This window comes from Sphaerodactylus townsendi, linkage group LG06 (assembly GCF_021028975.2).
Source record: "Sphaerodactylus townsendi isolate TG3544 linkage group LG06, MPM_Stown_v2.3, whole genome shotgun sequence".
NCBI classification, from domain to species: Eukaryota; Metazoa; Chordata; class Lepidosauria; order Squamata; family Sphaerodactylidae; genus Sphaerodactylus; species Sphaerodactylus townsendi.
In genome coordinates, this window is record NC_059430.1 from 109669776 (window position 1) to 109696190 (window position 26415).

Below are 26415 nucleotides of genomic sequence, written 5' to 3' on the forward strand. Positions count from 1 at the left end.
AAAGTGCTACAGGGATGACGCTTTTTGTGCGTAAAGACTTAAACTTTTTGGTGTTAGAAATAAATTGACGGCAGCTGTAACGGATTAAAAGTAATACCGTCCATAGGGCTATGGTTTTTCCATCCTCAACAGGCTGTTGTATTTCTGGGCTGTGTGGCCAAGGTCTGGTAGCTTTTGTTCCTAACGTTTTGCCCACATTGATGGCTGGCATCTTCGGAAGCACATCACTGTGAGGTGTCTCTTTCTGTGCTGACACTATTAGAAGCAGACAGCCACAGCCCAGAAACTCCACAACAGCCTGATTTTTGCTGTGAGAGCCTTTCATGGCACATTTCCCAGCTGTCTTGCATGCCCTTCCTGCCTCACCTGCAATCCAGCATTCGTGGGAATAGAATTTTTAATTGGCTGTTTGTTTAATGGAAGCAGTAGTGTTGTGACAAAGAGTCTGATCTGAACCCAAGTAATCCCAGTTCTACCCCACAATGATCCAGTCTCCAAAATACTCTTCACTTCCAGATTCACCAAGCCCTGTGTTCAAGGTATTCCTTATGCTGGTTTCAAAAAAGTGTCAATCAAAAATTTCAGCACAGTGCATGTGTCCATGTAGCTCTCCCAGACAGCACTCCTTTATTTCCAACACGTTTGGAAGATCCTCGGTTTTCAAGTGGTGCAAATCTGCCAGATTAGATTCAACAGCTGCATCCAAGCAGAAGTCTCCTGCAGAGGCCCCTGAATTTGTGCACTGGAAAGCCCTTCAACCAGTGACCCCTGCTCCAAGTCAATACAGTTTGCAACAGCTGCTCAGATCTGAAAGTTCATCAGTGTTTCCCTATCCCTGCTGGCCTGTATTCAACAACAGCGATTGCAGTAACCCAGATGAGGCCAATCTTGCCAGAGCTGGGATGTTTTCAGTGTGACTGGCTGTGTTTAATATTTGGATAGCAGACCACTGAGGAAGAGTGGGGTTTCTACACAGAGTGAAAGCAATAGTGAACCACCTCTAGCCATCTTTTGGAAATCCTACGAGAGGCTGCCATAAATCAATTCCAACTGGATGGCACTAAATATCCAACAATGCAATTCATCAGATGGAAAGTAATTTGTTTACAGAAAAAGGGACAGCAGTTTCTGCCTTCCATTTCAAACATCTACTTTGCAACCACTGCTTTTCCTAAGGGTCCCCCCACCCTCCAGAAAGAAAAAGTTTTGGAGGACTGTATGTTGCTTTGTAATCTCTTGAGGAGGGAAGAGAGACATAAATTACTGTTTGGTCTTTTAGGTTGGTGACACTCCTTTTGCAGCAGCCTGCCATCTTTCTTGTGCTGCATATGGGGTGGCCATAAACAGACTGTGGCTTGATGGCCTTTTCTGCCCCCATCCCCCAACCCAAAGAATTTTGGCTTTAAAAGATACCCGTCTTCCAGAAAACACACAGCGCTATCAAAACTCAGTTTATTCCAAATGTTAGAATCGTACAGATCTGCTTCTCTTCCAAAATATTTTCTTTGACTCCATCCCCCCTCAAAAATTAACAGCCCCAATCCAAGGGGCTGGGTGCCTGGCCACGGCACTGCAGCCGCTGCCCCCAAAGAGGCTTCCCAGTGACATAGGGAGGCTAGAAAGGCAAAAAGGCCTCCCTGCCACCAAGAAGCCCCCATTGGCTGTAACAGACTTATGCCACCCTTTTTGGTGCCATATGTCTGAGGCCCTGTCCACCAGAGTAGCACAGCAAATGGTTGGGAGGAAGCAGACTAATGTTAGCCACGCCACGCCAGTGGCAGGGGTGCTGGGATCCTGATGCCAGCGTCTGGCGCTGCATCCCAGCAATAGGGAGGGCCGTGGTGGCCACACGCTGGCGAAAACACCCTTACACTGGGGAAAATGCCCTGGGGAGGGCAAATCTGCCAGCACAGCTGCACGCCGCTCCCATGGATGGGCTCCGAGTTTAAAATGTGTTTAAAGGCCAACAACCCAGAAGCAAGGTTATTCAATCCAGTTCTGATCCACACTCCCATCAAAGGAAGCCAGTCAATGGTTTAAAAACATCTCCCCAAACACCAGGCAGATGGTAAAAGAGGATGGCTTGAGCCAGGTTTGTAATACGCTAATAAAAGAACCACCACCTCAGTCACGTCCCCAAAGGAACGGAGAATGGGCAGAGCGTTCTGGAAAATGGGAAGAACTGTTGTTTACAAGCGACTCCCCACTCCAGTTGCTGACCCCCAACTGTGGCTAGATGGGAGTAACATAAAGCTGACTCATGCCCCAGTTACACTTTCTCAAGCTATGTTTGGGAAGCAACAAAGTATTTTTTTTGTCTTTTTTCTTCCCCAAATGCCATGTGTTCGCCTGTCTCCCTTTGACATCAGCATCCCAATTTGTCCTACATGTCCCCACCACACACTCCTCTCTTTTTAATTTGGGTGTGGCTCAGATTGTTGGTACCTGCCATCTACCACCTTGGCCAAACAGGAAACAGGGAGGTTCAAGAAATACCCAAGTTCAAAACAAAGGGGAGCACGTCAGGTCACCTAGGACAAACGTGGGTGTCAGGAGCAAAGAATGATAGAACTCCCTGAATTCTGAGAAGCAGAAAGGACTGAAGGGGAAAAAAAAATAAGGCTAGCAGCCAAGGTGGGCTGAGACAGGTTTCATGGCAAGAGGTGGAAATTTCAGCTGACCTTTTTTGACGGTTAACAAGCAGGGAAAGAAACCGCCACGGAGGTGAAGGGAGCTAGGAAACAAAGACCTTGTTCCAGCTACCGAGGGAACCCAATTTTTAGATTTAAATAAATTCCAGCCTTCAGGAGAACACTTTATATAATTCTTCTCTCCAAGGAAGATTATCAGAAGGTATGACAGGATGCCATCAAAAGCTAGTCTTCTGAGCCTTAAAGATTTAGGGAGGCGGACCCATCCCTCCACCCGAGTTCTTGCTGGGATCTCGAATCCCAGCTTGTCAACTCTGCTGGTCCTTGACTAGCATAACTGTGTGCTGGCCGCCACCCGTCACAGAAAGGACAGTGCGGTTCTCCAGCTGCTGGCCCGACATCTGAACAGGGCTCCAGGCATCCTCTTCATCCCCTGTGGCCAGCTGCAGGTTCGATCCCATGCCCCAGGCAAATGCTCGCCCTGCCAAGAAAGAGATGGGTGCGGATCACATTGACAGTTTTAAAAGTTTCATGATACATCCCAACACGCTGGCTGTGAAACGTAAAGGTAATTCCAGTGCTCTATGCATGGCATGCATTACACAGTTCTGGTCTCCCCAATTGTCCCTTTTTATAAAGGGAACAGTCATGGGCTAGTGGTCCAGTGAAAGTAGATAGTTTTCACTGTCAAGATGCGTGCTGAATGGGGCTATACCTGCTCTTGTAAAATCCGACCAGTGATGAGCAAAAATTCCAGTTGCATTGCAAGGCACAGAACACTGGACAGGGAATGGAGCCAGAAGTGGGCAAGGCTATGCCAGTTGGCACGGCCCTACCCATAGCCCTGGCAGAATTTCCAGTTTATGACTGAAGGCTACCCTGAGCTTTAGGCTTCCAGTGCTTGATTTCAGCTGCCTATACAATTTGTGGTTGAGAAATTTAAATATAACTCAGCTTTATGTCTTCAGTTTAGAAAAGAGACTGCGGGGGAGAGAGATGATAGAGGTTCATAAAATTATACACGGGGTAGAGAGAGTGGACTGAACTTTCTTTCCCTCTCCCAAAAGACTATAACTCAAGGAAGTCGAGGGCCATTGATTCAGAACGAACAAAATAATTTTTTTTTGTACAAGAAATGATTCTGGAATTTACTGCTAGAAAATGTAGCGATGGTCACACAAGCATAAACAGGCTTGACAGGTTCATTTGACAGATTTGTGGAAGACAGGTCTAGCAGTGGCTACTAGACATGATGACTGACTCCATATTTGGAGGCATATTTGAATACCAGGGCTAGGAGGCAACATCAACGGAATGACTCAGCCTCTGTGCTCTGTTATTGGCCATACGAGAGGAACGGGTTGGCCACTGTGTGGTGGACTAGATCAGTGTTTCCCAACATTTTCGGCATTACGGTACCCTTGACCTCACCCTTCATATCTCACGGTACCCCTGCCATCTCCCCCACCTTCCCCTCCCAGTGCCCCTGCTTGTCACCCCCACCCCACCCCACCTTCTCCTCCCAGGGTGAAGGGAAGCACTGTCGGGCAGGAAGTGGCTGCTGACAGGAGCAAGCTATCCTGGGCCGTCCTTGTCCTTGCTGGCACCGGCGGAAGACACCGCAGAAGTTAGGGGGGCTGGAAGTGTTGCTGTGGTACCCCTGGGACATGCTCACGGCACCCCAGGGTACCACGGAACCCTGGTTGGGAATCACTGGACTAGATGGACCACTAGTCAGATCCAGCATGGCTCTTTTGATGTTTTCGCTTGGGCAAAAGGTGGGTTCTCAAGAGGATGTATTTTTCAAAAACATGCGTAAAATAAATAAGATGTACAAGGGGGAGAAGAAGTCTGGTCCTGTCTTGAAAGCCCCCTGAATACTTTTTAAAGTAGTCCATCTAGACATGAAGATAACCCTAAAGAGGACAGCAGGATGATGCCAGTGATGAAAACTGCCTTGCTAGTGGGCATCAAAAGGAAATACTTGTTTCTTGAAGAGACCTCCCTCACCCCTATTATCAAGGAAGTACAGTTCCGGCTGGCTGGACAAACCTGGACAGCCCAGGATAGCTTGCTCCTGTAAGGTCTCAGAGCTAACCAGGGTTGGCCATGGTTAGTACTTGGATGGGAGACCACCAAAGAAGTCTAGGGTTGAGGCAGGTAATGGCAAACCATCTCTGTCTCTTGCCTGGAAAACCCTACTGGGTTGCCATAATTCAGCTGGGACTTGATGGCATTTTTCTACCATCACAGCTCTGTTTGAGACTCATAAGAAACATCAGGTCTGAACATCTCCTGAGAACATGGAACACAAACCACTAGACTTGAAGATAACCCTCAATGGGCAAATTATAAGAGACAAAACCCTACTAGGAAATTTCACCCCTCAGAGTTATCATGGATATGCCCGCAACTACCACTCTGATTGTAGCCTGGTCCAGACGATACAGTAAACTCTTAACAGGCTATACCATTCCCCAGCAAGATGCGGGACCGCTCCTTAGGGAGAATTAGTCAATCAACGGCAATTTACTCGCAATGACTGAATGAAACTCCTTTGTTCAGGGCCAGTAATGCTCTTTAAGAACAGCCCTGGGTGGGAGGGAAAGAATAGGAGAGTTCAACCTTTGTGCCCCACTTCAGGGCTTTTGTAGGATATTTGGTTAGCCACGAGGTGAAATAGGATGCTGAACCAATGGCCTGATCCAGCACGGAAGCTCTCACCATCACACTACCAAGATCCTGAGATTCTGAAAGTTACTTACTGCAAAACTTATATCCCACTTACTTCCAGAACAGGAATTCAAAGCATGTTACAATGCAAAGCCCAACTCTGCCAGAGTACAAGATGTCTCGTGATGTCGTGAATATTAAGCCTAGCAATTTCCAGCATTTCCACCCTCCAAATATTTGCTTGGCCCTGCTTTCTCAAATAAACATGGGGACTAGAAACACAGGTTTCTCTCTTTTAAAAATGTAGCTACATTCCTGGTGGCAATTTGATTCCAAACAAGCATGCCACCCAACTTGCTGAGGGCCTTGGGGTCCTGGACTCATTCAGACTCACCATTTTCTGTAACTGCATAGCCAACCCGTTCTCCGCAGGCGACGGAGGATGCCTTCGCCAGCCCAGGGATGGCAGTGGGCGTGCTCTTCTCTTCAATGCCTTCTCCCAAGCCCAGCATGCCATAGTCTGCTCTGCCAAGACTATACACAGTGCCTGTTTGAAATTGAGAGGCAGAATGAGACAAGGGAAGGCGGGAATACATTTTCAGAAGAGAAAGGACGGGGGAAATCTAAGACCGTCTATAAATCTGGAAACATGTTTGAGTGAAATATATCCTGATTTAAAAAGGATGTTATCTTTTTCCCAGTCATGGAAGCTTTCTCAACGTATGACCTGTTTGAGGAGGTCAAGAAAGGACCCCTCACAAAAGGTGTAAAACGGTTCTGAAGGCCTTTTCAAAAAAGGAGTAACAAGGTTGCACTTTTTAATGTATGTGAAAAATTTAATCAGCCCCCCACCCTGAAAACACTCTAAATCTGGGACTGCCCAGAGCAAAAATAAATAAATAAGCTGGGAAAAAACAGGATCACAGAACAACATACCATGGCAAATCAATTACCCAATCCTGAATAAACAGGAAGTAATGGGTTACGGAAGCTTAGTAGATTCTGCTTCAGGCAGATGCCCGAAACGTTGGGTACTTTCATATTTGGGGAGCCAAATAAAGACAGGCAAACACACACATCGATCCTCTCCTTTCACAAACACATCCGGTTATTCCTCCTCATTCTGGAGAATAACACTCTAGGCTGCTCACCTTCCGAATCCAGGCACACAGTATGATGTTGCCCGGCAGAGAATTCAACCCAGGATCTGGTGGAGTTCTTGAACGCCGTCAGAATCTTTGGGGAATAGTAAGTGTCGATGCTTTCAGAACCTTGGGGGTAGTCAAGGAAATCACAGTTAGTTGCAGACACAAATCAGAGGGGTCAGGCTGATTTACCCACAATTCAGAGCAGTTAAGATTCATTGAAGCAGCAATCAACATTCCTCCACCCTGTGTGTACAGCAGCAACACATGTACACAGCCACCACCTAGCCTAGTCCACAACCCTTGAAAGTTACAGCAAACAAGATCAGACAGACAGAGCTGTTTTTCCCCTCTTAAGCATGATCCAGCTTGCAGGAATCACGCCCCCTCTTTTCCTCCTATAAAGACAAGGAAGAAACTATGTTTCCTCATTCTTCCCCAGCTTTCCTGATGACACAGGATTTGTAAGATTCTCACCAACACACTCTTCTTGCAACAACTGGGGGTTTATGAATCCCTTTCCTTGACACGCAGGCAGCAACTTACCCAGTTGGTAGTAATTGGAGAGGCCAAACCCAATGACATGGCCCTCCTGGGTGAGGGCTATGGTAGAATAGGAGCCACAGAAGACATCATGGATATGCCCTTTGGCCTTACTGCCTTTGAGGGGGACAGGCTGGGGGAGCAGCAGGCGTTCTGGAGGAAAGAGAGAGGGCTTAGAAGAATTGACCCTGACCACAGGAAGCTGCCAGATACTGAATCAGACCACTGACCTGTTAAAGTCTGTATTGTCTACTCAGACTGGTAGCTGCTCGACAAGATCTCAGGTAGAGGTCTTTCTTACCACCTACAGCAGCAGTGGCGTAGTGGTTAAGACCAGGTGCATTCTAATCTGGAGAAACTGGGTTTGATTCCCCGCTCTGCCACTTGAGTTGTGGAGGTTTATCTGGGGAATTCAGATTAGCCTGTGCACTCCAACACCCGCCAGCTGGGTGACCTTGGGCTAATCACAGCTTTTCGGAGCTCTCTCAGCCCACCTACCTCACAGGGTGTTTGTTATGGGGCGGGGGAGGGAAAGGAGAGTGTAAGCCCCTTTGAGTCTCCAACAGGAGAGAAAGGGGTGATCTAAATCCAAACTCTTCTCTTCTTCTACTACTACTTGTTCCTTTTAACGAGAGATGCTGGTAATTGAACCTGGGACCTTCCGCATGCCAAGCAGATGCTCAACCATTGAGCCACAGCCTCTTCACTGACATAACTGAGCTCCTGAAGCTGCCTTATTCTGAGCCAGATCCTTGGTCTATCAAGGCCAGCATTGCCTATTCAGGCTGGCAGCTGCTCTCTGCGATTTCAAAGAGTGATCTTTCCGATAGCCTATTCTGATCCTTTTTTAAATAGAGATGCTGAGGACTGAACTGAAGACCCCCAGCAGGTAAATTCTGTGCTCAACCAGGCAGCTGTGGCCCCTTCCTAAATAAAAAGGAGAACCAGAATACTGGTCTGTTTGCCTCCTCTGAAACCTTTTATTGGCTACTCTCAGATCTGTTTCAGGGAAATCTGACTTGGGACTTTCTGCATACAAAGCAGCTGGTCTGCTACTACCCTGTTTCCCCGAATATAAGACATCCCCTGAAAATAAGACGTAGTAGAGGTTTTGCTGAAGTGCGAAATATAAGGCATCCCCCGAAAGTAAGACGTAGCAAAGTTTTTGTTTGGAAGCATGCCTGACGAACAGAACACAGAAAAATAAGACATCCCCTTAAAATAAGACATAGCACATCTTTGGGAGCAAAAATTAATATAAGACACTGTCTTATTTTTGGGGAAACACGGTAAGCCTTGGCCCCTCCACCTTGGAAATCCCTTTGTTTATGGGGACACGTCACCTCTACACCCCCAAACTGGTCACCTGCCGCATCTTCCCCACAAACTGTCTCAAAGCAACACAATTCATCTCATGAACTCACCCAGTCCTCGTCTTCCTCCCCTGGCAGTGAAAATTTGGGGCACTCGGCCCAGCTGGCCATTGTCTCCACAACCACAGGTATAAAGGTTCCCCTCCACAGACACTAGGGCTAAGTGATGGCTCCCTGCGAAAGCGAAGACAAAATGAAGGAAATGTCTAGAAAGGGGTGTTGAACTCATTTGTTTCGAGGGCCGCATGTGACACAAATGCGACTTAGTTGAACTGGGCCTGGGGGCTGGGGAGGCGGCTGCCTTGAGAGGGTTTATCAGGCCCGTGAACCAGCTGAGGCAAACCCCACCTCTCTTGTCCAAAGGTCTCCAGGACAGATGAAGAAGGGGGGGGGGGGGATGGATGGATGGATGGATGGATGCATCAGCTGGCTCAAAGGCCTGATAAGCCCATTCAAGAGGCTGGATCTGCTTCCCAGGCCCCATGTTTGAAATCCCTGATCTAGGGGAGTTCCATCTGCAGCTAAGGAAGAGGAGATGCTTTCCCACAACCTTTGCCATGACGTTCAGAGGCAAAGTTAATCATGAGTAGTCAAGTCATTTTATTTTACAGTCAGCGACCAGTAATACAAGATCAAGGTACATCAGTTTCAAGGTACCATTACCATAGTATATACATAGACAAAAGAGTACTAGAAGCACTTTTCAAAATGTTAATCTATAATCTATAATGAGAGTACTAAAAGCATTATACAAAATATTACATAGTCTATGGTATTTACAAGAAGGAATATTTGCGACACTAATATAATTATTATTGTACTTATACACAGTCGGTGGCTGTTTACTAAAAGGTCAACTCACGAAAAAAGCAAGCAGTAGATAAAATACATTTGATTATGACAAAAGATTCATGGGTTCATGGTTTGCACTGTCTTCTAATATTGTAATCACAGGCCTACTGCATTGTTCAGTGGATGTCTTATGTAGTGTCTGATCACACAGTTTTTACATTTTGTAATCCACTTGAATCTTAGGGAGAAAGGAGGGGTATAAGTAAAATAAACAAGTAAACCAAAGCAATACAATTACAGTTAGAACAGGGGATATTATGCCAGAAGGAAAACCACAGCAACCGAAGTCTGTTGTATATCAAACACTTCACGTCACCGCCACTCACCTGAAGCAATTTTTACTACGGGCACATCCAGTTGTAGCTCGACAGGCACAGAACTGCCGCTGGAGCATTCTTGTACCTCAGTACCCTTTGTGGGAGCCAGTAAGCCAATGACACCATTTTCGTCCTGAACAAACATGTCCACAGAAAGAAGTTGTCAACAAGCATGAAGGAAAAAAGTCCCAGCCAAAGCATCTCCAGGGGAAAAAACCAAACATACCCGGAATGCTCCCCAGATGAACACGCGCCCATCCTCCGTCAATGCTGCTGTGTGACTGTCCCCAGCAGAGACTTGCACCACTTTTTCCTTCAGATCCACAAGCCCCGGCACAGAGTCAGACCCTTCCTCTGAAGTGTCGCGTCCCAAAGCCCCTTCATCGTTGCAGCCAAAGGTGTAGATCTGGGGACAGAAAAGATACCTGGTGGCCAAAAAATCCAGAAGGAATCCCAGGGAAATTAAGGACTGAAATAGGAGGCCATTTCGGTATATATATTCTCTTCCACAGGAAGATGGTAGTAGATGGTATATTCCTCTACCACAGAACAAAATACTGCACCACAACAGAAGTGGCAAGTGGGTGCAGCAGGTGGCATCATGCTGGCCGTGAAAGGAGTTGTGGCAACAAACGTGAACTTTGTGTCTTGCATGCTTGGTATGGGTTGCCCACTTGCCAGCAGGTGGGCAGGCAGGCTTGTGGCAGGCACCCCCACGTGACACTGGCAAGTGGCACCTGGGGTGTCAGCCCCTTCTGCCCCCCTACAAGGTACACCACTGCCAAAGGAATCCTTGCCACTACTGACTGACTTTACCTTGCCTTCCTACTGTTTCTCTGGTAGCATACAAAGAAGGAGAAGAGACATGCCTTTGCCTGCTCTCGATGCGTGCATAACTAAACAGCTCCATAAGAACTCATGACCCAATGGATCTGTCTCTTCAACTCACTCGAGGGTCCCAGCCCATGAGCTGAAGAACAGGGATATACATTTTCATCCCAAAGGACCTCAGAGGAGCATATGTGACTCTCCCCATCCCATTCAATCTTCACGGTCACCCTGTGAGGTAGGCAGGGCTTAGCGAGCAGCTGGTCTGAGTCGGCCCCATAAGCTTCATGGGTGGGTGCGGATTTGAACCAACAGCCCCTCATGCTATACTGGACATCTGCAGACTTACTTTGCCTGTTTCACTGAGGCACACCGTGTGAACTCCTCCAGCTTCAGCCTGGATGATCTTCTCAGGAAGCTTTACTAAGGCAGGCCTCTTCCTCGCCAGGATGTCAGGTCCAAGGCCCAGCTGCCCGAGATCGCCCTGGCCCAAGGTCAGCACCAGGCCCGCCTCTGTTCGATGCGACTGATGGCTGACTGGACACAGGTGAAAGGAAGAACAAGAGAGGGACGCCAATCATTAATGATGCGCAAAAACAGCCTGCACACATGTTAGCGCAGGCAGGATCTGCCCCAGTGGGCTACACTGAACCTACGAAGGAGTACTCAACAGCGTCACTAAAAAACAGGAGACACGTGGTTTAGTGGAGCCCATGAACAACATAGTATGATATAAAATAAAAAGAGGAGAAAAGCAGAGAAAACAAGTTTTTCTGAACTGCCTTCAGTCAACAGCAGTTTCTCATAGACATGGATACTGGGTCTTTTCTTCCAATGAATTTTTCCCCAACTGCATTTAAGATGGCAAGTAAAAAAAAAATTGGGGGTGGGGGTGGGGGTGCAGGCCTGGATCGATGACATGTGCAACTGAATGTGTTCGGAAAGACTGGGGAAGCAATAGATTAGCCCTCTGTGTCAGGACTGTCAATATCTTGATGTCTTGCTGTGTGTGATTTGCAATTGTTTTCCTGTTTCCCTCTGCCTTTCCTAGCAATCTCCTGGCACCAGCTCATCTTCAAAGAGGTGTGAAAGGTCCTTTGTAGCTTTGTAGTAGAAACTGTAATGGACATTTGGTGTGGGGCGAAACGGGGGGGGGGGGGGGATTAAAAGATATAAGTCCTGGATCTGAGCTCTATAGCTCAGATTCTGCTTTACATTGTTACTCTTCGCATCACCTGGAATAAACTGCTTTTGGACTTTCCTACAGTCTGTTATTTCCACGTTCAAGAGTCTGACACTCTGGACCCTGAGCATTTTGAGGCAATATCCGTGAACAAGATTTAATTAATCCAGCCAGTTCCTTCAGTGCAAGAGAATTACATCCTTCCAAGCCAATAATACCAATGGAACCCATTCTCTTAGGAGAGCATAACGTTCAAGAGACTATTAGAAAGAAAGTATAACTTTTTTAGACATCTGGACAAAGTGCCCAACTCCTTCCAAGCCCTGGACCCAGACTTTTTCCTGTCAGTGCAACATTGTCAGCTGAAGGAAAATGGGGTGAGTTTCCAAATTTTAAATTATATCCTCTCAGCAAGCACGTTGACAACTTGAGATTTTTAAATAACGCATATTTTGGTCGAAAAATCACTCAATATCAGGAAGGAAGCTGGCTTGGCATAGCCCAATCTTATCAAATCTCAGTAACTAACCAGGGTATGTACTTGGATGGGAGGTCACCAAAAACGACACTGCAGAGGAAGGCAATGACAAACCACCTCTGCTTCTCACTTGCCTTAAAGGTCCCTTGGTAGGGTTGCCACAAATCTATGGTATAGCCCAGTGGTTCTCAACCTGGGGGTCGGGACCCCTTTGGGGGTCGAACGACTGTTTCACAGGGGTCGCCTAAGACCATCAGAAAATGGCCTTTTAATATTTTATATATACCAATTTTATAGTTGGGGGTCACCACAACATGAGGAACTGTATTAAAGGGTCACGACATTAGGAAGGTTGAGAACCACTGGTATAGCCTGATCTCAGAGCTCAGCAGGATCAGTACTGGATGAGAGGCCACCAAGCATGTTTCATTTCAGAGGAAGGCAAAGGCAAACCACCTCTGCTTTTCATTTGCCTTAAAAGTCCCTTCGCCCTCCTGGGGTCACCACACGCTGGTTTCAATTTATGTATGTATGGTCCAAGATTAACTAGAGACCAGCCATTATTTTCGAACCAGTGAAGAACATAGTCAGGCCCACCCATCATCATGCCAGAATCCAACTCCATGCATCCCACTGTTTTGTGTTTTCATTTTTGTAAACCACATGAAGAACACTTCGCATTCAAGAGTTCTACAACGGCAGGAAGTAAACAAACAAAATGGCTGCCAAAGCTTCCCTCCATGCTGGAGTAAGTCATGAATGGGACAGGCCTTGACAGTCACTATTACAGCATATTAAGACTGCAAATCTGCAGGAGCCTCCAAGGAGGAATGGGCAAGACAAACCTGGAACCACAGAAAAGCCACTAGGCAAAGGAACAGCTGGGCTCTTACCTTTAGTCCGCTTTGCTTTGGGTGCGCCATTTTTTTCCAACACACGTTTCCTGGGCATGTTTCGTTAGTACTGGGGGGTGCTGGGGGGAGAAAAGGCAAAGGGTTCCTTTTAAAAGCACGGACTTGCTAGAACTGCTTTAGATGTAAACCTCAACGTGTCAACGAAAAGGATGTTGCTAACGATAGCTTGCATAATAAAGAAGGAGATGTGGCTCAGAAGGAAAGTCTCTGCCTTGCAAGCAGAAGGCCCCAGGTTCAATCCTTGACATTTCCAATGAAGGGGATCAGGCAGTGGATGATGTGAGACTTGGAGAACTGCTGCCAGTCGGAGTAGGTAATATGGCCTTGATGGACTGAGGGTCTGAGTCAGTATAAAGACGCTTCATGAGATCAAGAATTTAAAAAAAGAAAAGGGGAAGGGAGCTAAAGCCAGCAGCAAGGCAAACCTGAAACAGTAACGGGGGGAAAAAACCCTCATTTCAACAGGATAAACTGAACAGGAGAATAAAACATGGGCACTGGCAACATGAAAGCCACTTGAGGCCAAGCTCTAAATGAGAAGATGGGACATCCAACCAATTTTAACCTAATTCTTCCTCCAAGAGGTTCAACACAACAGATGCAGTCCTTCCCTCTTCCCAGCGTGGTGTAGCAGTGAAGAGCAGGTGGATTCTAATCTGGAGAACTGCGTTTGATTCCCCACTCCTCCACCTGAGTGGCAGAGGCTTATCTGGTGAACCAGATGTGTTTCTGCACGCCTACATTCCTGCTGGGTGATCTTGGGTTATTCACAGTTCTTCGGAACTCTCTCAGCCCCACCTGCCTCACAAGGTGTCTGCTGTGGGGAGAGGAAGGGAAAGGAGCTTGTAGGTAACCTTGAGGAGAGAAAGGTGGGGTATAAATCCAAACTCTTCTCCTTCTGAGAGTGAGAGGAAGACTGAGAGTGACTGTCCTAAGGTCCCCTAGTAAGCTTCATGACTGAGCAGGGATCTTAATTCTGCACTGCGACCCAGCAGTTTTATGCATGAAGAATCCCTGCAAATCTTCACAATACCTCTTGGATCCCCAATGTCCTCTCTCCACCCCACCAAATTAAAAAAGCAAAGCTACAAACTGATTTATTTAAATATTTACATCCCGTTCTTTTCTTCTTCCAGTGAGGTCCCTAAAGAAGACGACAACATCAAGTAACATCTGAAGTGTGAAAAAATGTCGCTAAGAGAAGCTTACAAAATCAAAGCCAGGTCCTTCTGCTCGCTTCTTTATTTTAATCCAAATATTTTGGCTTCTCGCTTCGAGAGTCTGAGAGTGGGGCAAAGAGCCACAAGTCGCAGCTGAGTCTAAATGAAGGCGCTGAAAAAAATGTACAGCACCACATTATATCCAAAGCAATTTGCTACGGTATCTGCTAAAGGGGAGCATTGTTACACACTCAAGTTCATCGCTAATCCCAGAGCCACCTGCTCAGCCATCCCAGCAGCTTGGTGGCATTTGGAATGGCAACACATAATAAGGATAGCGCAGAGAAATGGCTATTAAAATAATGAGAAAAGAAAAATGCTTCGAGGTGTGGTACAGCAATTAAAAGTCTTTAACCCAGACTGGAAAGAAAGCGGTCCAAATTCACCCATATACTTTTCTAGATTAATCTGGTCTGCTGACTACATAACCTACCTCACAGGGTTGGTGTCAAAAAGAAATGAACGAAGGCATGACTGTCCCGGTACACAGAAAAAAAAGTTTGTAAGTTAATGCAAAGAAAAGGGAAAATAAATCCTGGTTTGCTGGTGCATTCAAGCAATGAAAATCTCTCGCCTTTGGGTCCGGTTTCTGAGATCCCCATGATGGACTGGTCTCAGGGAACAACAGGGATTTGATAGACTCATTAATGGCTTAGTTTCACAGAAGAACAGAGTTGGAAGGGACCTCAAGGGTCATCTAGTCCAACCTCCTGAACAACACAGGAAATTCAACAGAACACACATGAACATATACAGAATCAGGCCATTGGTCCACTGAATTCAGTACTCTCTGCTCAGATTGGCAGAGGTTCTTATGGGTCTCCGATGAAGGTCTTTCACATCACATATTACTTGTTCCTTTTAATTGGAGAACTAATCAAGGTGACTTTAAAAAAACCTCCCCATGCAGAGGCAGTCAGGAAGATTAGTTTACTCCCACAGGACGATCCTCATAAGGAATGAACTCAGCTGTTAACACAAAGCTTTCCTACAGAGTGAATCCATTTCGATCCGTCTCTTCCAAACAGCAGCTGCCGTTTAAGTCTAAGAGGGGGATTTCCTTCTTATCCCGAGATCTTTTCAACTAGAAACTGATCAGAGTCACACACAAAAAAAAAACCTCATGGTTCCTCCTGGTTCCGGGATAGTCGCGTCTGATGCTACTTTTCGCATATATGCAAATAATCTACATCATTATGGTACTCATGCAGGTTTACACGAGGCTCCCAGGCAGACAGCCACCAGATCTGGATCTGCAAAGGCCTTGAATCCCTTCCTCGGGTTCCATCTACCAGGAGTAGGGACAAGCGGTCCTCCCTGTTCATGCCTTCGCCCTTTCCCAATTAAGAGAAAAACTGCAAGAAACGCACACGATCCTCCGCGCTGAGCACTGCAAACCCCCGCCCCAGATAACAGCCCCCGGCCCTTTCCAACATACCCCCGAAGGAAAGCCGCCGGGATTTGAATTTCCCGCGCTGTCGGCGCAGCGTCGACCCTCCCTTAACCCACCACGGCAAGTTCTCCAGACCGGGAGACCGGACAGAGCCGGCGGGGTGGACGAGCGGCTGCTGCCCCCCAAACGGGCTGGACCCGCGCTTGCCCTGCTCGCCTGGAACCCGAATTGGTTACTCCGTGTTCCACCGGTAGAACGTTCAGAGCCCACCGTTCCAAACCACGTGGGGCGCCCGGCCGAGGCCCTCGGGCAACTTCGGCCAATCTAAGGAATCGGCGGCCGCTTTCCACCCGGCACCCGCCTCTGCCGGCAGCTGGATCCCTCCGGTGCTCCCCCCACCCCGTCACGTTACATCCGGGGTAAAACAGAAGGGGGGCACTTACCTCGCTGTAGTCACCCCCCCCCTTCGCTCAAAGTCTAGCAAGTCTTCTCCAAATGCCCCCTGGAGTCCGGATTTCTGAGGAGCATGCGCATTAGGAGCTCCCGTGCTAACACCATTGGCTGTCGGACGAGGAGGGAAAAAAATAATCCTCTGTCGCACGCCACCTAGCTACAGTTGCGGGTACGACGCTTCCCTACCTGCGTTATAAGAAGGTTTGAAACGAAACTACCCCTGGTGGGTGGGACATGTAAGAGTCACCGCTAGGCAATTGGAGCCGTGCTTGAATACTCTCTGCAGTGCCTGCTTTCTTGTTGGGCTCACGCCACTTCCCTCATTACAGGAGGGAGCAGGTGCAATAAGAGGAAGGCTAGAGCTGCTCTGCGGTTTTTTTTGCACTGCCGCTGAACTAGTTGCGGATCTTCCTTTCGATAGATTCAAAAGCTGCTAGTTCTGAATCATGATGATTATACATGATTGCAGGAAAAAGAAACGTTCTCTGTGCTTAACTCGGGGCGTAGGGAGGGCTTGGACTTTTGAGGGTTAGCTTGAGCACCTTCGGTTGATGCCTGGAGATCTGAAAATTACAACCGGGCTATATTGGCTTTCCAGAAGAAAATAGGAGCTTTGGGGGGGGGGGGGGCTGTGTGGCATGATGATGTCCCACTAAGGTCCTGTCCTGCCCCCCCCCCCCATGCTCCATTCCCAAATCATGAATTTCACTAGGTCAAAACTAACAAAATTAATTTCAAGAGGTAGAAATGGAAGGTATTACGTTTAGGAAAAAATGAAATGCATGGATATAAGGGCAGTACCTGGCTCATTTCTGTAGACAGAAAGTGCACTGATTTTCTTTCCTGCCCATTTTAATGAAAAACAAAATCAGACCACTTAATTCAAAGTCTGTATTGGGTTGATTTCGCTTGTTCAGGCCACGAGCTGTAACTACGCAGTTGAGGTCAGATTTATTATATAGAAGCTCATGTGCGCCATAAATCAGGCTTAATGAACATCAAGTTTGCTGCCAGAGAACACTGGGACTTGAATAGTCTTCCATCGGTTAATTTTAATGCCCTCCTTTTTTGAGGTTCTAAGATTTTTCGTTCTTGTTAATATGAATGCTTCTCTAGATTTCTGATGCTGTTCCTTCCTGCTCGCTTCAGAAGCTAAAATTGGAACAATAGAGATTAGCATGGCCCTGCAAATTACTTCAGATATATACTTGTTTTAATAACATAAGAACAAGCCTGCTAGATCAGACCGGAGTCCATCTAGTCCGGCACTGCTACTCGCAGTGGCCCACCAGGTGCCTTTGGGAGTTCACATGCAGGATGTGAAAGCAATGGCCTGCTGCTGCTGCTCCCAAGCACCTGGTCTGCTCAGGCATTTGCAATCTCAGTTCAACGAGGATCAAGATTGGTAGCCATAGACTAGGGCCATGGTGGCGAGCCTTTGGCACTCCAGATGTTATGGACTACAATTCCCATCAGCTCCTGCCAGCATGGCCAGTTGATTCTGACTGTGAAAGTCTATGACCATAACTGGGTTACCTTGGGCCAGTCACACATGATCAGCCTAACTCCTCGCAGGATAGTTGTGAAGATAACATGGAACACTTCAGACCGTTTTGCCCCCCACCCCCATTAGAAAAGAGTATAAATAAAAAACAGTCAAGGCAGGAACTCTTCCAAGGACTGAAGTTTTCCTAGCATCTTCAACTAAAGATCCCCACAAGACGCTCAAGAAACCCGAGGCTTTTCATTTGGGAAGCAGGTGCTTCACCAGTGAACCAGAATCACTCCTTTATACTTTCCTACAACCCTTTCCAAATGAACATACACCACAGCTCAGTCCTGTGACACATGGTAACTCGGTACAACACAGTCACTGACTGGGGGCAATTAATCTATTTTACTTCTACAGGATCTAATTTTTCAGAAATAATGAACATGACCACTTGGTGCAATTTATTTTGTTCCTGTGATTGAAGTTTCAAACAGGCATTTGGTCAACACCAACCTATGAGGGGCTCGGGGTATTGTTCACAGGAAGTCCTGCTATGTGCAGTAGTGAAAACAAGTTTGCTGGGTGTGAAAATGCTGTTGCACTAGAATTGGGGGGGGGGGGTTAAAAACAGCAAAATGAAGGATATTACCAAGCCTGAACTACTCAGTAGCAGACTTCCTTTCTGTAATGGACTTCCACAATCTGTACAGCAAATGTGTGTGTGTGTGGGGGGGGGGGGGGCCTCCTCTACACAAAACTGGTTTAGAACTGCAGCTTATGTGGGCAAGAAATAAACCCTGATTTATTAAGATGCCTAAAATCCAACCTCACTGCAAATTGTGACAAGCCCATACATCCAAGAATGTTGGGTCTGCTCAAATCAAAACCCTTGTTTTAAAACATCATAATTGAGTCCAAGGGTCAACACTTAGGTCAAATCATAGCCATGAATGTGGCACTTTACAGAAAACCCATACATACTGGAAAATGCTGGGTCTGCCATTGGCACCCGATACATGGTGTGCAGAAACAATCCTACATTTTATCTACTTCCTTTGTTCAGTAATTGAACTAAGAAATAGCAAACCAACAACATAAAACATCCCACTGCCCGAAGGGGCTGTTAAGCAAGCAGACTTGGACAACCATGATGTACTAATTAGTATCAGACAAGGTCAAATGTCCACTCCATGATGAGAGCTTGCTGGATGATGTCCTTGGGCCTGTCATTATCTCAAGCTAACCCACCTCACAGGGTTGTTGTGAGAATAAAATGGGAAAATGATACAAGCTTCTTTGGGCCTCCCTGGGGAAGAAGGCAGGGCATAAGTGAAATAAATAATTAACAAAAACCAGTAGTAACTGCAGTCAATAAAGAAGCCACCAATAAAAGACAAGACAGAAAAACAAACTTTATTGTTATCCAACCAGGGATTGAGAGACAACAGGAAGTCAAAAGAGGAGTGGGGAGAGAAATGGCTGAATATAAATAGCTAGAACATAAAAACTGGCTTGGTTTCAGACACACAAAATTGATTTTTCAGGATTCAGCAATCTAGGCCACATCCCAACCATCTTGGAGTGACACAATTCAACTTTGAAGCTGAGTCTCAAAATGTACTATTGATGCTGAAAATTATGGTCTTAGCAGCACTGTAAAAACTTAAGAAGCTTATTGTAACACAGGCATTTTTAATGAGTACATGAAGGCAAGCAATGCATGAAAACAAGCAGCAGTTCACAAAAGTGCATCTGCTGCAACAAAAACCAAGAAGTCTCATCACACCCTGCAGACCATCATGGCTACCCAGCTGAAAGCTGTAGCTTCTCTTAAATGCAGCTGCCGCCTCCAGTAAATGCCAGCTAGCAGTCATCATGCTGCTTAACACTTTCAATTCTCTATACTCTTTTCTACTGAAAGATGACAGCCGAAGTGTACTAGTAATCCACCATTTCTTTGACTTTCTTTATTCCAGAATGGAGAATAGGTAGGCACTAGGACCCAAGCGGAGCATTCTAGAACTTTACTGTCATCTTTCAGTGAAAGACTATAGCTCGTTGACTTGCAAACACCTTTCTGTGATGATGCACGATAAAAAAGATCAAGTTCTTAAAAGCCAGTCTTCTAAATGCCTTCCAGGTTTTCTTTAAAATGATCTGATAAAACAAAACAAGAAGAATCAATTATTTATTTATTTATCAAATTTATAAACCGCCCACCCCCGAAATTAGCCTTTCCACTCTTCTTTCTTCATGAATGGAAAATAAAACTTTGGATTAATCTAATTGGATTAATCTAATATCTACCCCATCTATCAATCAAAACAGATCCCCAAGGCATCTCCGACCCACAGTACTTTGGAGAGGTGTTTCTATTTCAGCCAACATTCTCTTCCTAGTGGCAGATGCCTGTCAGATTTGAGGGAGTGCATAATATTCTGAAGCAAAGAAATCCAGGACCTCCAGTTATCCAGAGGTCAAATGTTAAAGTCTTGTGCAAAGTCCCAAACCTACAGCATCTTTGGGCCTTTAAAACATTGAGAACATGCGACTGCTATGCACCCGATAAATATTTGCAGTGCACATTACCTTACCATACAAGATGGCAGCTCCGGCTTCCCCGCCATTTCCCTGCCCAGAAAGGACTTCTTTCATTTTTTAAAAGTTTATTCAGGTTTGGGACTTTACAGGAGGTTGAGCTGCTTTAGCTAGTATTTTACATGAAACTGTCAAGTTTATTAAAAATGTAGTAAAGGTACGTACCTGAAAAGTCTCTGGCATTGCTTTAAATCTGCCTTTTCATATCTGGCACAGCCAAAGCTAGAAGGGCCAAAAACCAAAAATTTAACCCTTATTATTGCTGTAATTTTTTCACATTTTAACACATTACAGCACCTCAAGTAACATTTGTGTCATAAGTATTGCAGAATGTTTCCTGCATGGTTTATCTCCTCAGTCACCGTCCGAAGACTCAGAGAAGCAGTAGGAATATGCAGGCTGCAGACCCGAGGGCCCGACTTGCTCTCCAACAGCGTGGAATGGGACTCTACATCATGGGGCATGAAACCCTAAGCTCCCATACGCCACATGGACAGAGCTGAAAGAGAGCGACCTCCCCAGATGTCCCTGTTGGTTGATAATACACTACACTGCAAGGATACTGCTTCTGCATAAATATTGGCCTCTAGACCAGGGATAGGCAGCCTTTAGTCAACTATTTCCAGTCATTCTATCCTGATAACAATCAGGGGCCAGAAGTTTATTCATTTATCCCTCATGAAACAGCCATAAAGACTCTCTACTCCTATATTTCCATTCAACAGCTAAGGTCTTCAGGCCTCCAGCTCCAGACTGCTCTCCCACTTAGGGTGGCAGACTTGGTATTGAACTAAGCCTGGGCTTTTTCCATCATAGCCCTCCCCCGCCACAGAGATGAGTGAAGCCACACACAAACCCTCTTGAGGAACTGCAACTTTTCCAGGGCTTTTGATAGGGTACAAACAGCAGGCATCTTTCAGGAGAGGGAAGTATTACTTTGACTGGTTTCAATGTAGTGTTATAATTATTACTCAAAAGCCTTGAGCCAAGAAGGTGGTTACAGATGTTCTAAGAAACAAATAAAATATACCAGGGTTGCTATACAGAGCAGGCAATGGCAAGTCACCTCTGTGTATCTATGAGGGGTTACTATAAATCAGTTGCGAATTGACAGCACTTGTTTACTACAAATGATTTGGCTCCATAATCTATTCATGCAATTTAATTGCAGTCCCCATTTTGTCTACAATACGGATCTTGCATGCTCTGGCAACGTTGGGGAATTACAACAAAATGAAACATTTACATTTCGCTTTCCTCTTATAAGGGAAACATACTGTGAAACATACTGTGATTCCAATGTATTGTGTTTTCATCATGCTTTGTGTAGCCTAGTTTTATTGATTGTCCATTATAGGTATTGTCTTTTTCTTACTGTAGATATCATCCTCTTATTGTGTTATTAAACTTTGAAATCTGCCTTGGCCCAGATCTGAATTGCCCAGGTCAGCCCAACCTCATAAGAGCTCAGAAGCTTGGGGCCCAGATCTGAATTGCCCAGGTCAGCCCAACCTCATAAGAGCTCAGAAGCTTAGTAGGGTCATCTCTGATTAGTCCTTGGGAGACTAAGTGCAAGGCTGCTGTGTAGAGGCAGCCAATGCCAAACCACTTCAGTCTCTCGCCTTGAAAGCCCTATGAGATCACCTTAAGTCAGCTGCAACCTGACAACACATCTCCCACCTCATCTGCCTTGCATCTACCGAAGAAAAGTGAACTATAAATGCTGATCCTCCCAGCTACTACTAAATATGCGTCCAAAGAGTCCACCATGCAAAAAAAACAAACAAACTACATGTACATTTGCACCAAAATCCCACCTTCGTAGCCTGAAATGGTTTGACAGCAGCATGAGAGGAAGACACCCACAACAGATACCAAATGGCTTCACATAAACACATATAAAAATGAAAAACTATTGGGTAGGTACCAGAGGAACGGTGGCAATTATGATACCCAGAAGCCAGATCCTTCACATAATAACACAGCTAGGATGACAGCAATTGTTCAGGTTCCAGATTCCAAGTGGGTTGTGAAGTTCGTAGGATGACATAGTAACACCACTACAACAAACAGAAAAGAAAAAGTTTGTTTGGGAATCAGGTCCCTCAATTCTTAACACATTTACCGGAAAATGGTTTAGGGAAGCACTTGAAAGCAGATGGGAGCTCCCCCACTATAACAGGGTGCCTACATGTTGAGTCCATTTGATTCTTTTCCCAAGAACAGGAATAAGCCCCTCTAGGTCAGTGGAGAAGCCCAGATTGCAAAACAGCGTTCCATGACATAAAGGAATTCTTGGGATTCTGTGCTTGCCCTCCACCCCCACCCACCACAGAAATTTTCCAGCAGCCTCTCTGAAAGGTACAGAAAATGTTGTGCAGCAAGACTGGGGACTGCCATGATTTCATACCAGCAGATAATTTTGAATGCCTAACACAAAGGTAAACTGCTCCACACTTCTATGTGCTCCCCAGGAAATCAAAGATACCCAAATATCACTCAGTAACCAGTATGTCTAAAGTTGCTTGAATGTAATTGTACTGGGCTTGCACAGAACCTGACCGACCAGTGTCTCCTGCATGGTTTATCTCCTCAGTCACCGTCCAAAGACTCAGAGAAGCAGTAGGAATATGCAGGCTGCAGACCCGTGGGCCCGACTTGCTCTCCAACAGCGTGGAATGGGACTCTACATCATGGGGCATGAAACCCTAAGCTCCCATACGCCACACGGACAGAGCTGAGAGAGAGCGACCTCCCCAGATGTCCCTGTTGGATGGTAACATTTTGCTGGGTAGCACCTTCTTGTGTTAAATACCATCAAATCGCTTCTGACTTGCGTAGCAATCCTATGAATTAACATATAAGCAACCTTATGAATTAATGTCCTGTAGTTAACAGGAGCAGTGTGGCGTAGTGGTTAAGTGCTTGCACTGCCACTCACACGGTCAGGAGTTCGAGCCCCCTGTAGGTCAGATATCCTGGTACCTGACTAACTCAGCCATCAATCTATTCCTTGGTCGGTAAATGAGTCCCTAGCTCCGTGGTGGCGAACCTTTGGCACTCCAGATGTTATTGACTACAATTCCCATCAGCCCCTGCCAGCATGGTCAATTGGCCATGCTGGCAGGGGCTGATGGGAATTGTAGTCAATAACATCTGGAGTGCCAAAGGTTCGCCACCACTGCCCTAGCTCATAGCTAGGGGGTAAAGAATAGCCGGGGAAAGCAATGACTAACTACCTCACAAAAACGGCTTGCCTATGAAATCACTGCTTGCAGTGGGTCCCCAGGGTCAGGCATGACTGAAGGGGAAACTTTACCTTTAGTTAACAGCCTTGCTGACTGAGGACCATGGCTTCTTTTATATAGTCCTTACCAGCTGCTTAATTAGGGTGAAGGAATCTAGCATCTTCTGTGTTGTAACATGTTCATGGCAGGCAGACTTTAGACCAGGACTCCTTAATCTTGTTGAGACTGTGAAGTTTTGGAATTTTGAGAAAAGGTACCAGGCACCACCACCAACTGACTGCCATGAGGACTGAGACCAGCTGAAAAACAGCTGTTATAAGGGATGCAGGGCCAATAACATGTTTGGAGGCGCCACAAATACAGTGAGTTTAAAGTGCCTGGTTCCAAATGGGTAGTTCCTGCAATTTTTCCTGACTCTTCTGAAGTAAGTCCTGTTCTTGGGAGGTGGGGGCTAGGAATGATTCTCTGGAGCAGAACAAAACACACTCATGAGGACCATAGTGAGGATGACCCAAATAAAGTAAGCACACTGTTCTTGACAACAGAGAATCTACACTGCTAGCGGGAAAGGAAGAATTGCAATCACAAATACCTTGAGCCTCCAGAATGAAACAGACAGACGCTACAGGAGTGAAGGATGACTCCATCAACCTGGATACTGGAGAAAACAAACAAACTGGGGTTCAAATAACTCTCTAGTCTAGAATGATCAAATGAAATGAACTGTAATAAAAGAAATGTTGCCTGCATGGTTTATCTCCCCAGTCACCGTCCGAAGACTCTGAGAAGCAGTAGGAATATGCAGGCTGCAGACCTAAGAGTCCGACTTGCTCTCCAACAGCGTGGAATGGGACTCTACATCATGGGGCATGAAACCCTAAGCTCCCATACGCCACACGGACAGAGCTGAGAGAGAGCGACCTCTCCAGATGTCCCCATTGGATGGAAGCATGTTACGCAGCTTTTCTCCCCTCCAAAAGTAAGGAGTTGATGAATGCCTTACAGACCAAAGCGTATAACCTGCTTTTATGAATACCTTGAAGTTCAAAACTAGAAGACATGCTCATCTGTGGGGCAAGCGACCTTTCCAGAAACAGGCAATTGAGATTTTTCAAACACTCCCACTGCAAGAAGAAGTGAAATGTTAATTTGTAAGGAACGCACCGTAAAGCATCCAAACAGTTTAGAACCTCATCTCTGCAGCAGTGAGGAAAATATGGCTTTACAGTACACCCTACCTAACATTGATTTTTGGGGTGGGTCTTAGGGAAGGAATGCAACAAAGGAACAAAAGGTCTGAAAACAAGTCTATATCTTGAATACTAATTTCTTATTCTTCCTCTCTCACATCTAAATCTCACTGAACAGCCTTAAGTATCCTACCCCCAAATAAATGTAGGTCACCATACATGTCCTTCACAAGATCATTTTGCCCTAACAACTGCCCTGTGAAAAGGTTTAGACCAGGGGTCTGCAACCTGCGGCTCTCCAGACATTCATGGACTACAAATCCCATCAGCCCCTGCCAGCATGGTTAATTGGCCATGCTGGCAGGGGCTGGTGGGAATTGTAGTCCATGAATATCTGGAGAGTCGCAGGTTGCAGTCTCCTGGTTTAGATGAAAGTAGACTATGAGCTTTGTGGCTGAAAGGGAGATTTGAACACAGACCCTAGCTTTTTAAAAGTCACAATTAACCTAAAAGAAACAGCAGCTACCTGGCTATCGTGCTATGAAACTTCCTGGAAGAACTTGGGCCAGCCACGTTCTGAGCAATAGGGTTAACAAGCCTCTAGGGTTAACAACTTTGGGTCACAAAGTGCCTGGAGATTTCTGGACGGAACCTAGGTAGGGCTGTTTGAGGAAAAGGAAAACGCACCCAAGGGCATAACGGGCCTAGAATCCACCCTCAGGCGACCATTTAACCCGAAGGGTTACATCCCTTGTAGTGCTGCAATTGCAAGGAATCTGGAGACACCCCCCTCCCCGGAAGACTATCAACTGTATCTACATCACAGCACTGCTGCGCAGAAAGGAGAACAGAAGAAAAAGGAGAGGGGGAGAAAGACGCAAACAGGGTCAAGCCCTCCCACCCCGCATGGCACACACAGCAAGACTGGCCAGCGTACCAAAAACACAAATCAGCAACCTCCAGCCCAGGGTGCGGCCCAAGCCATGTGTACAAGCAACAGCCCTCCTTTCCTCCTGCAACTATTGCTTTCAGCAGACGCAGCGGCTGCACGGACGTCGGAACGACTTTCCCCGCTGCCCCGACCGCTCCTTACCTCTGCCCGCCACGTGCCTGCAAAAGGCCAACTAACGCGAGACCCGGGTACTTATAGAGGGCAAGGGGCGACGGGAAAAAAACACCCGATTGGATAATCGATGCGCATGCGCTGTAGCGTTCAACGAGCAGAGGGCGGAACAAAATGCAGAAGTGTGTGGGGGTGGGGACGTGAACAGCTTTTTTTTGCCGAGTTACCGACTAAAACAATTTAAATTTGGATTTCTGTAAATTGCGTTGCCTTGTAATTAACCCACCCCCATTTTCTCCCATTTGCATTCAATTCTCACCCTCCCTCTTTTGCTTACTAAATCAGCCTCTTTCTGGTTCTGTTGGGACAGGACTCCAGCTAGATAGGGACAGTCCATGTTTAATACTCCACCAGTTAAAAGGTTACTGCATTGACAGAGAGACAGGGGAATTCGAGTGTCATCTTCATAGCGAGGGAACAGATACACTGGAGCAGGGATGAGTAACATGAACAACCTTCAATTAGTTGGTTCTGGTGGGTTTTCCGCCTGCATCTGCGGCTGGCATCTTCAGAGGTATATCACAGAGGGAAATCTGTTACACACTGTGCCATGTGTTACACAGTGTGTAACAGACTTCCTTCTGTGATACACCTCTGAAGATGCCAGCCATAGATGCAGGCGAAACGTTAGGAACAAGATCCACCAGACCACAGCCAAACAGCCCAGAAAACCCACCAGAACCAGTTGAATCCGGCTGTGAAAGCCTTTGACAAAACCTTCATTTAGTTGCAGTGTTTAAT

At 46.3% G+C, this 26415-nt stretch overlaps 1 protein-coding gene, 2 long non-coding RNA genes and 3 other non-coding genes across 11 annotated transcripts; all 6 read right to left on the reverse strand.

Moving 5' to 3' along the window:
- Positions 1-1438: 1438 nt before the first annotated feature.
- Positions 1439-16134, reverse strand: RCC1 (regulator of chromosome condensation 1). 4 transcript variants are annotated; one of them, XM_048502058.1, is made up of 11 exons: positions 16014-16070; positions 14167-14289; positions 12937-13016; positions 10732-10919; positions 9781-9960; positions 9564-9687; positions 8437-8559; positions 7016-7165; positions 6476-6595; positions 5719-5871; positions 1439-3132 (listed from the first exon to the last, which is right to left on the reverse strand). In XM_048502058.1, the coding sequence occupies exons 3-11, from the start codon at positions 12992-12994 to the stop codon at positions 2960-2962; spliced, it is 1269 nt and encodes a 422-aa protein (XP_048358015.1). In that variant the 5' UTR covers positions 12995-13016; positions 14167-14289; positions 16014-16070; the 3' UTR covers positions 1439-2959. The 4 variants fall into 4 exon arrangements, with proteins under 4 accessions (XP_048358015.1, XP_048358014.1, XP_048358017.1 ...); XM_048502057.1 differs by lacking the exon at positions 14167-14289 and having other exon boundaries at positions 16014-16134; XM_048502060.1 differs by lacking the exons at positions 14167-14289; positions 16014-16070 and adding an exon at positions 15687-15941.
- Positions 16135-18902: 2768 nt separating this feature from the next.
- Positions 18903-25691, reverse strand: LOC125435775. 3 transcript variants are annotated; one of them, XR_007244916.1, is made up of 6 exons: positions 25645-25691; positions 24398-24485; positions 23954-24019; positions 22041-22173; positions 20279-20335; positions 18903-19672 (listed from the first exon to the last, which is right to left on the reverse strand). It is a non-coding gene; the product is annotated as an uncharacterized LOC125435775 (long non-coding RNA). The 3 variants fall into 3 exon arrangements; XR_007244917.1 differs by lacking the exon at positions 25645-25691 and adding an exon at positions 25489-25635; XR_007244915.1 differs by lacking the exon at positions 25645-25691 and having other exon boundaries at positions 24398-25461.
- LOC125435977 lies at positions 20442-20648 on the reverse strand. The gene has a single exon (XR_007244957.1). It is a non-coding gene; the product is annotated as a small nucleolar RNA SNORA73 family (small nucleolar RNA).
- Positions 22679-23945, reverse strand: LOC125435776. Its single transcript, XR_007244918.1, has 2 exons — positions 23433-23945; positions 22679-22998 (listed from the first exon to the last, which is right to left on the reverse strand). It is a non-coding gene; the product is annotated as an uncharacterized LOC125435776 (long non-coding RNA).
- LOC125435978 lies at positions 22680-22886 on the reverse strand. Its single transcript, XR_007244958.1, has one exon. It is a non-coding gene; the product is annotated as a small nucleolar RNA SNORA73 family (small nucleolar RNA).
- On the reverse strand, positions 24097-24303 carry LOC125435980. The gene has a single exon (XR_007244959.1). It is a non-coding gene; the product is annotated as a small nucleolar RNA SNORA73 family (small nucleolar RNA).
- Positions 25692-26415: the final 724 nt, after the last annotated feature.

Coding starts and splice junctions, on each gene's coding strand:
- RCC1 (XM_048502057.1), bottom strand. CDS start 12,994: ATGCCCAGGAAACGTGTGTTGGAAAAAAATGGCGCACCCAAAGCAAAG. Junction 10,920..12,936: donor CAAAGCAAAGCGGACTAAAG/GTAAGAGCCCAG, acceptor ACCTGTGTCCAG/TCAGCCATCAGTCGCATCGA. Junction 9,961..10,731: donor GCCTCAGTGAAACAGGCAAA/GTAAGTCTGCAG, acceptor TTCTGTCCCCAG/ATCTACACCTTTGGCTGCAA.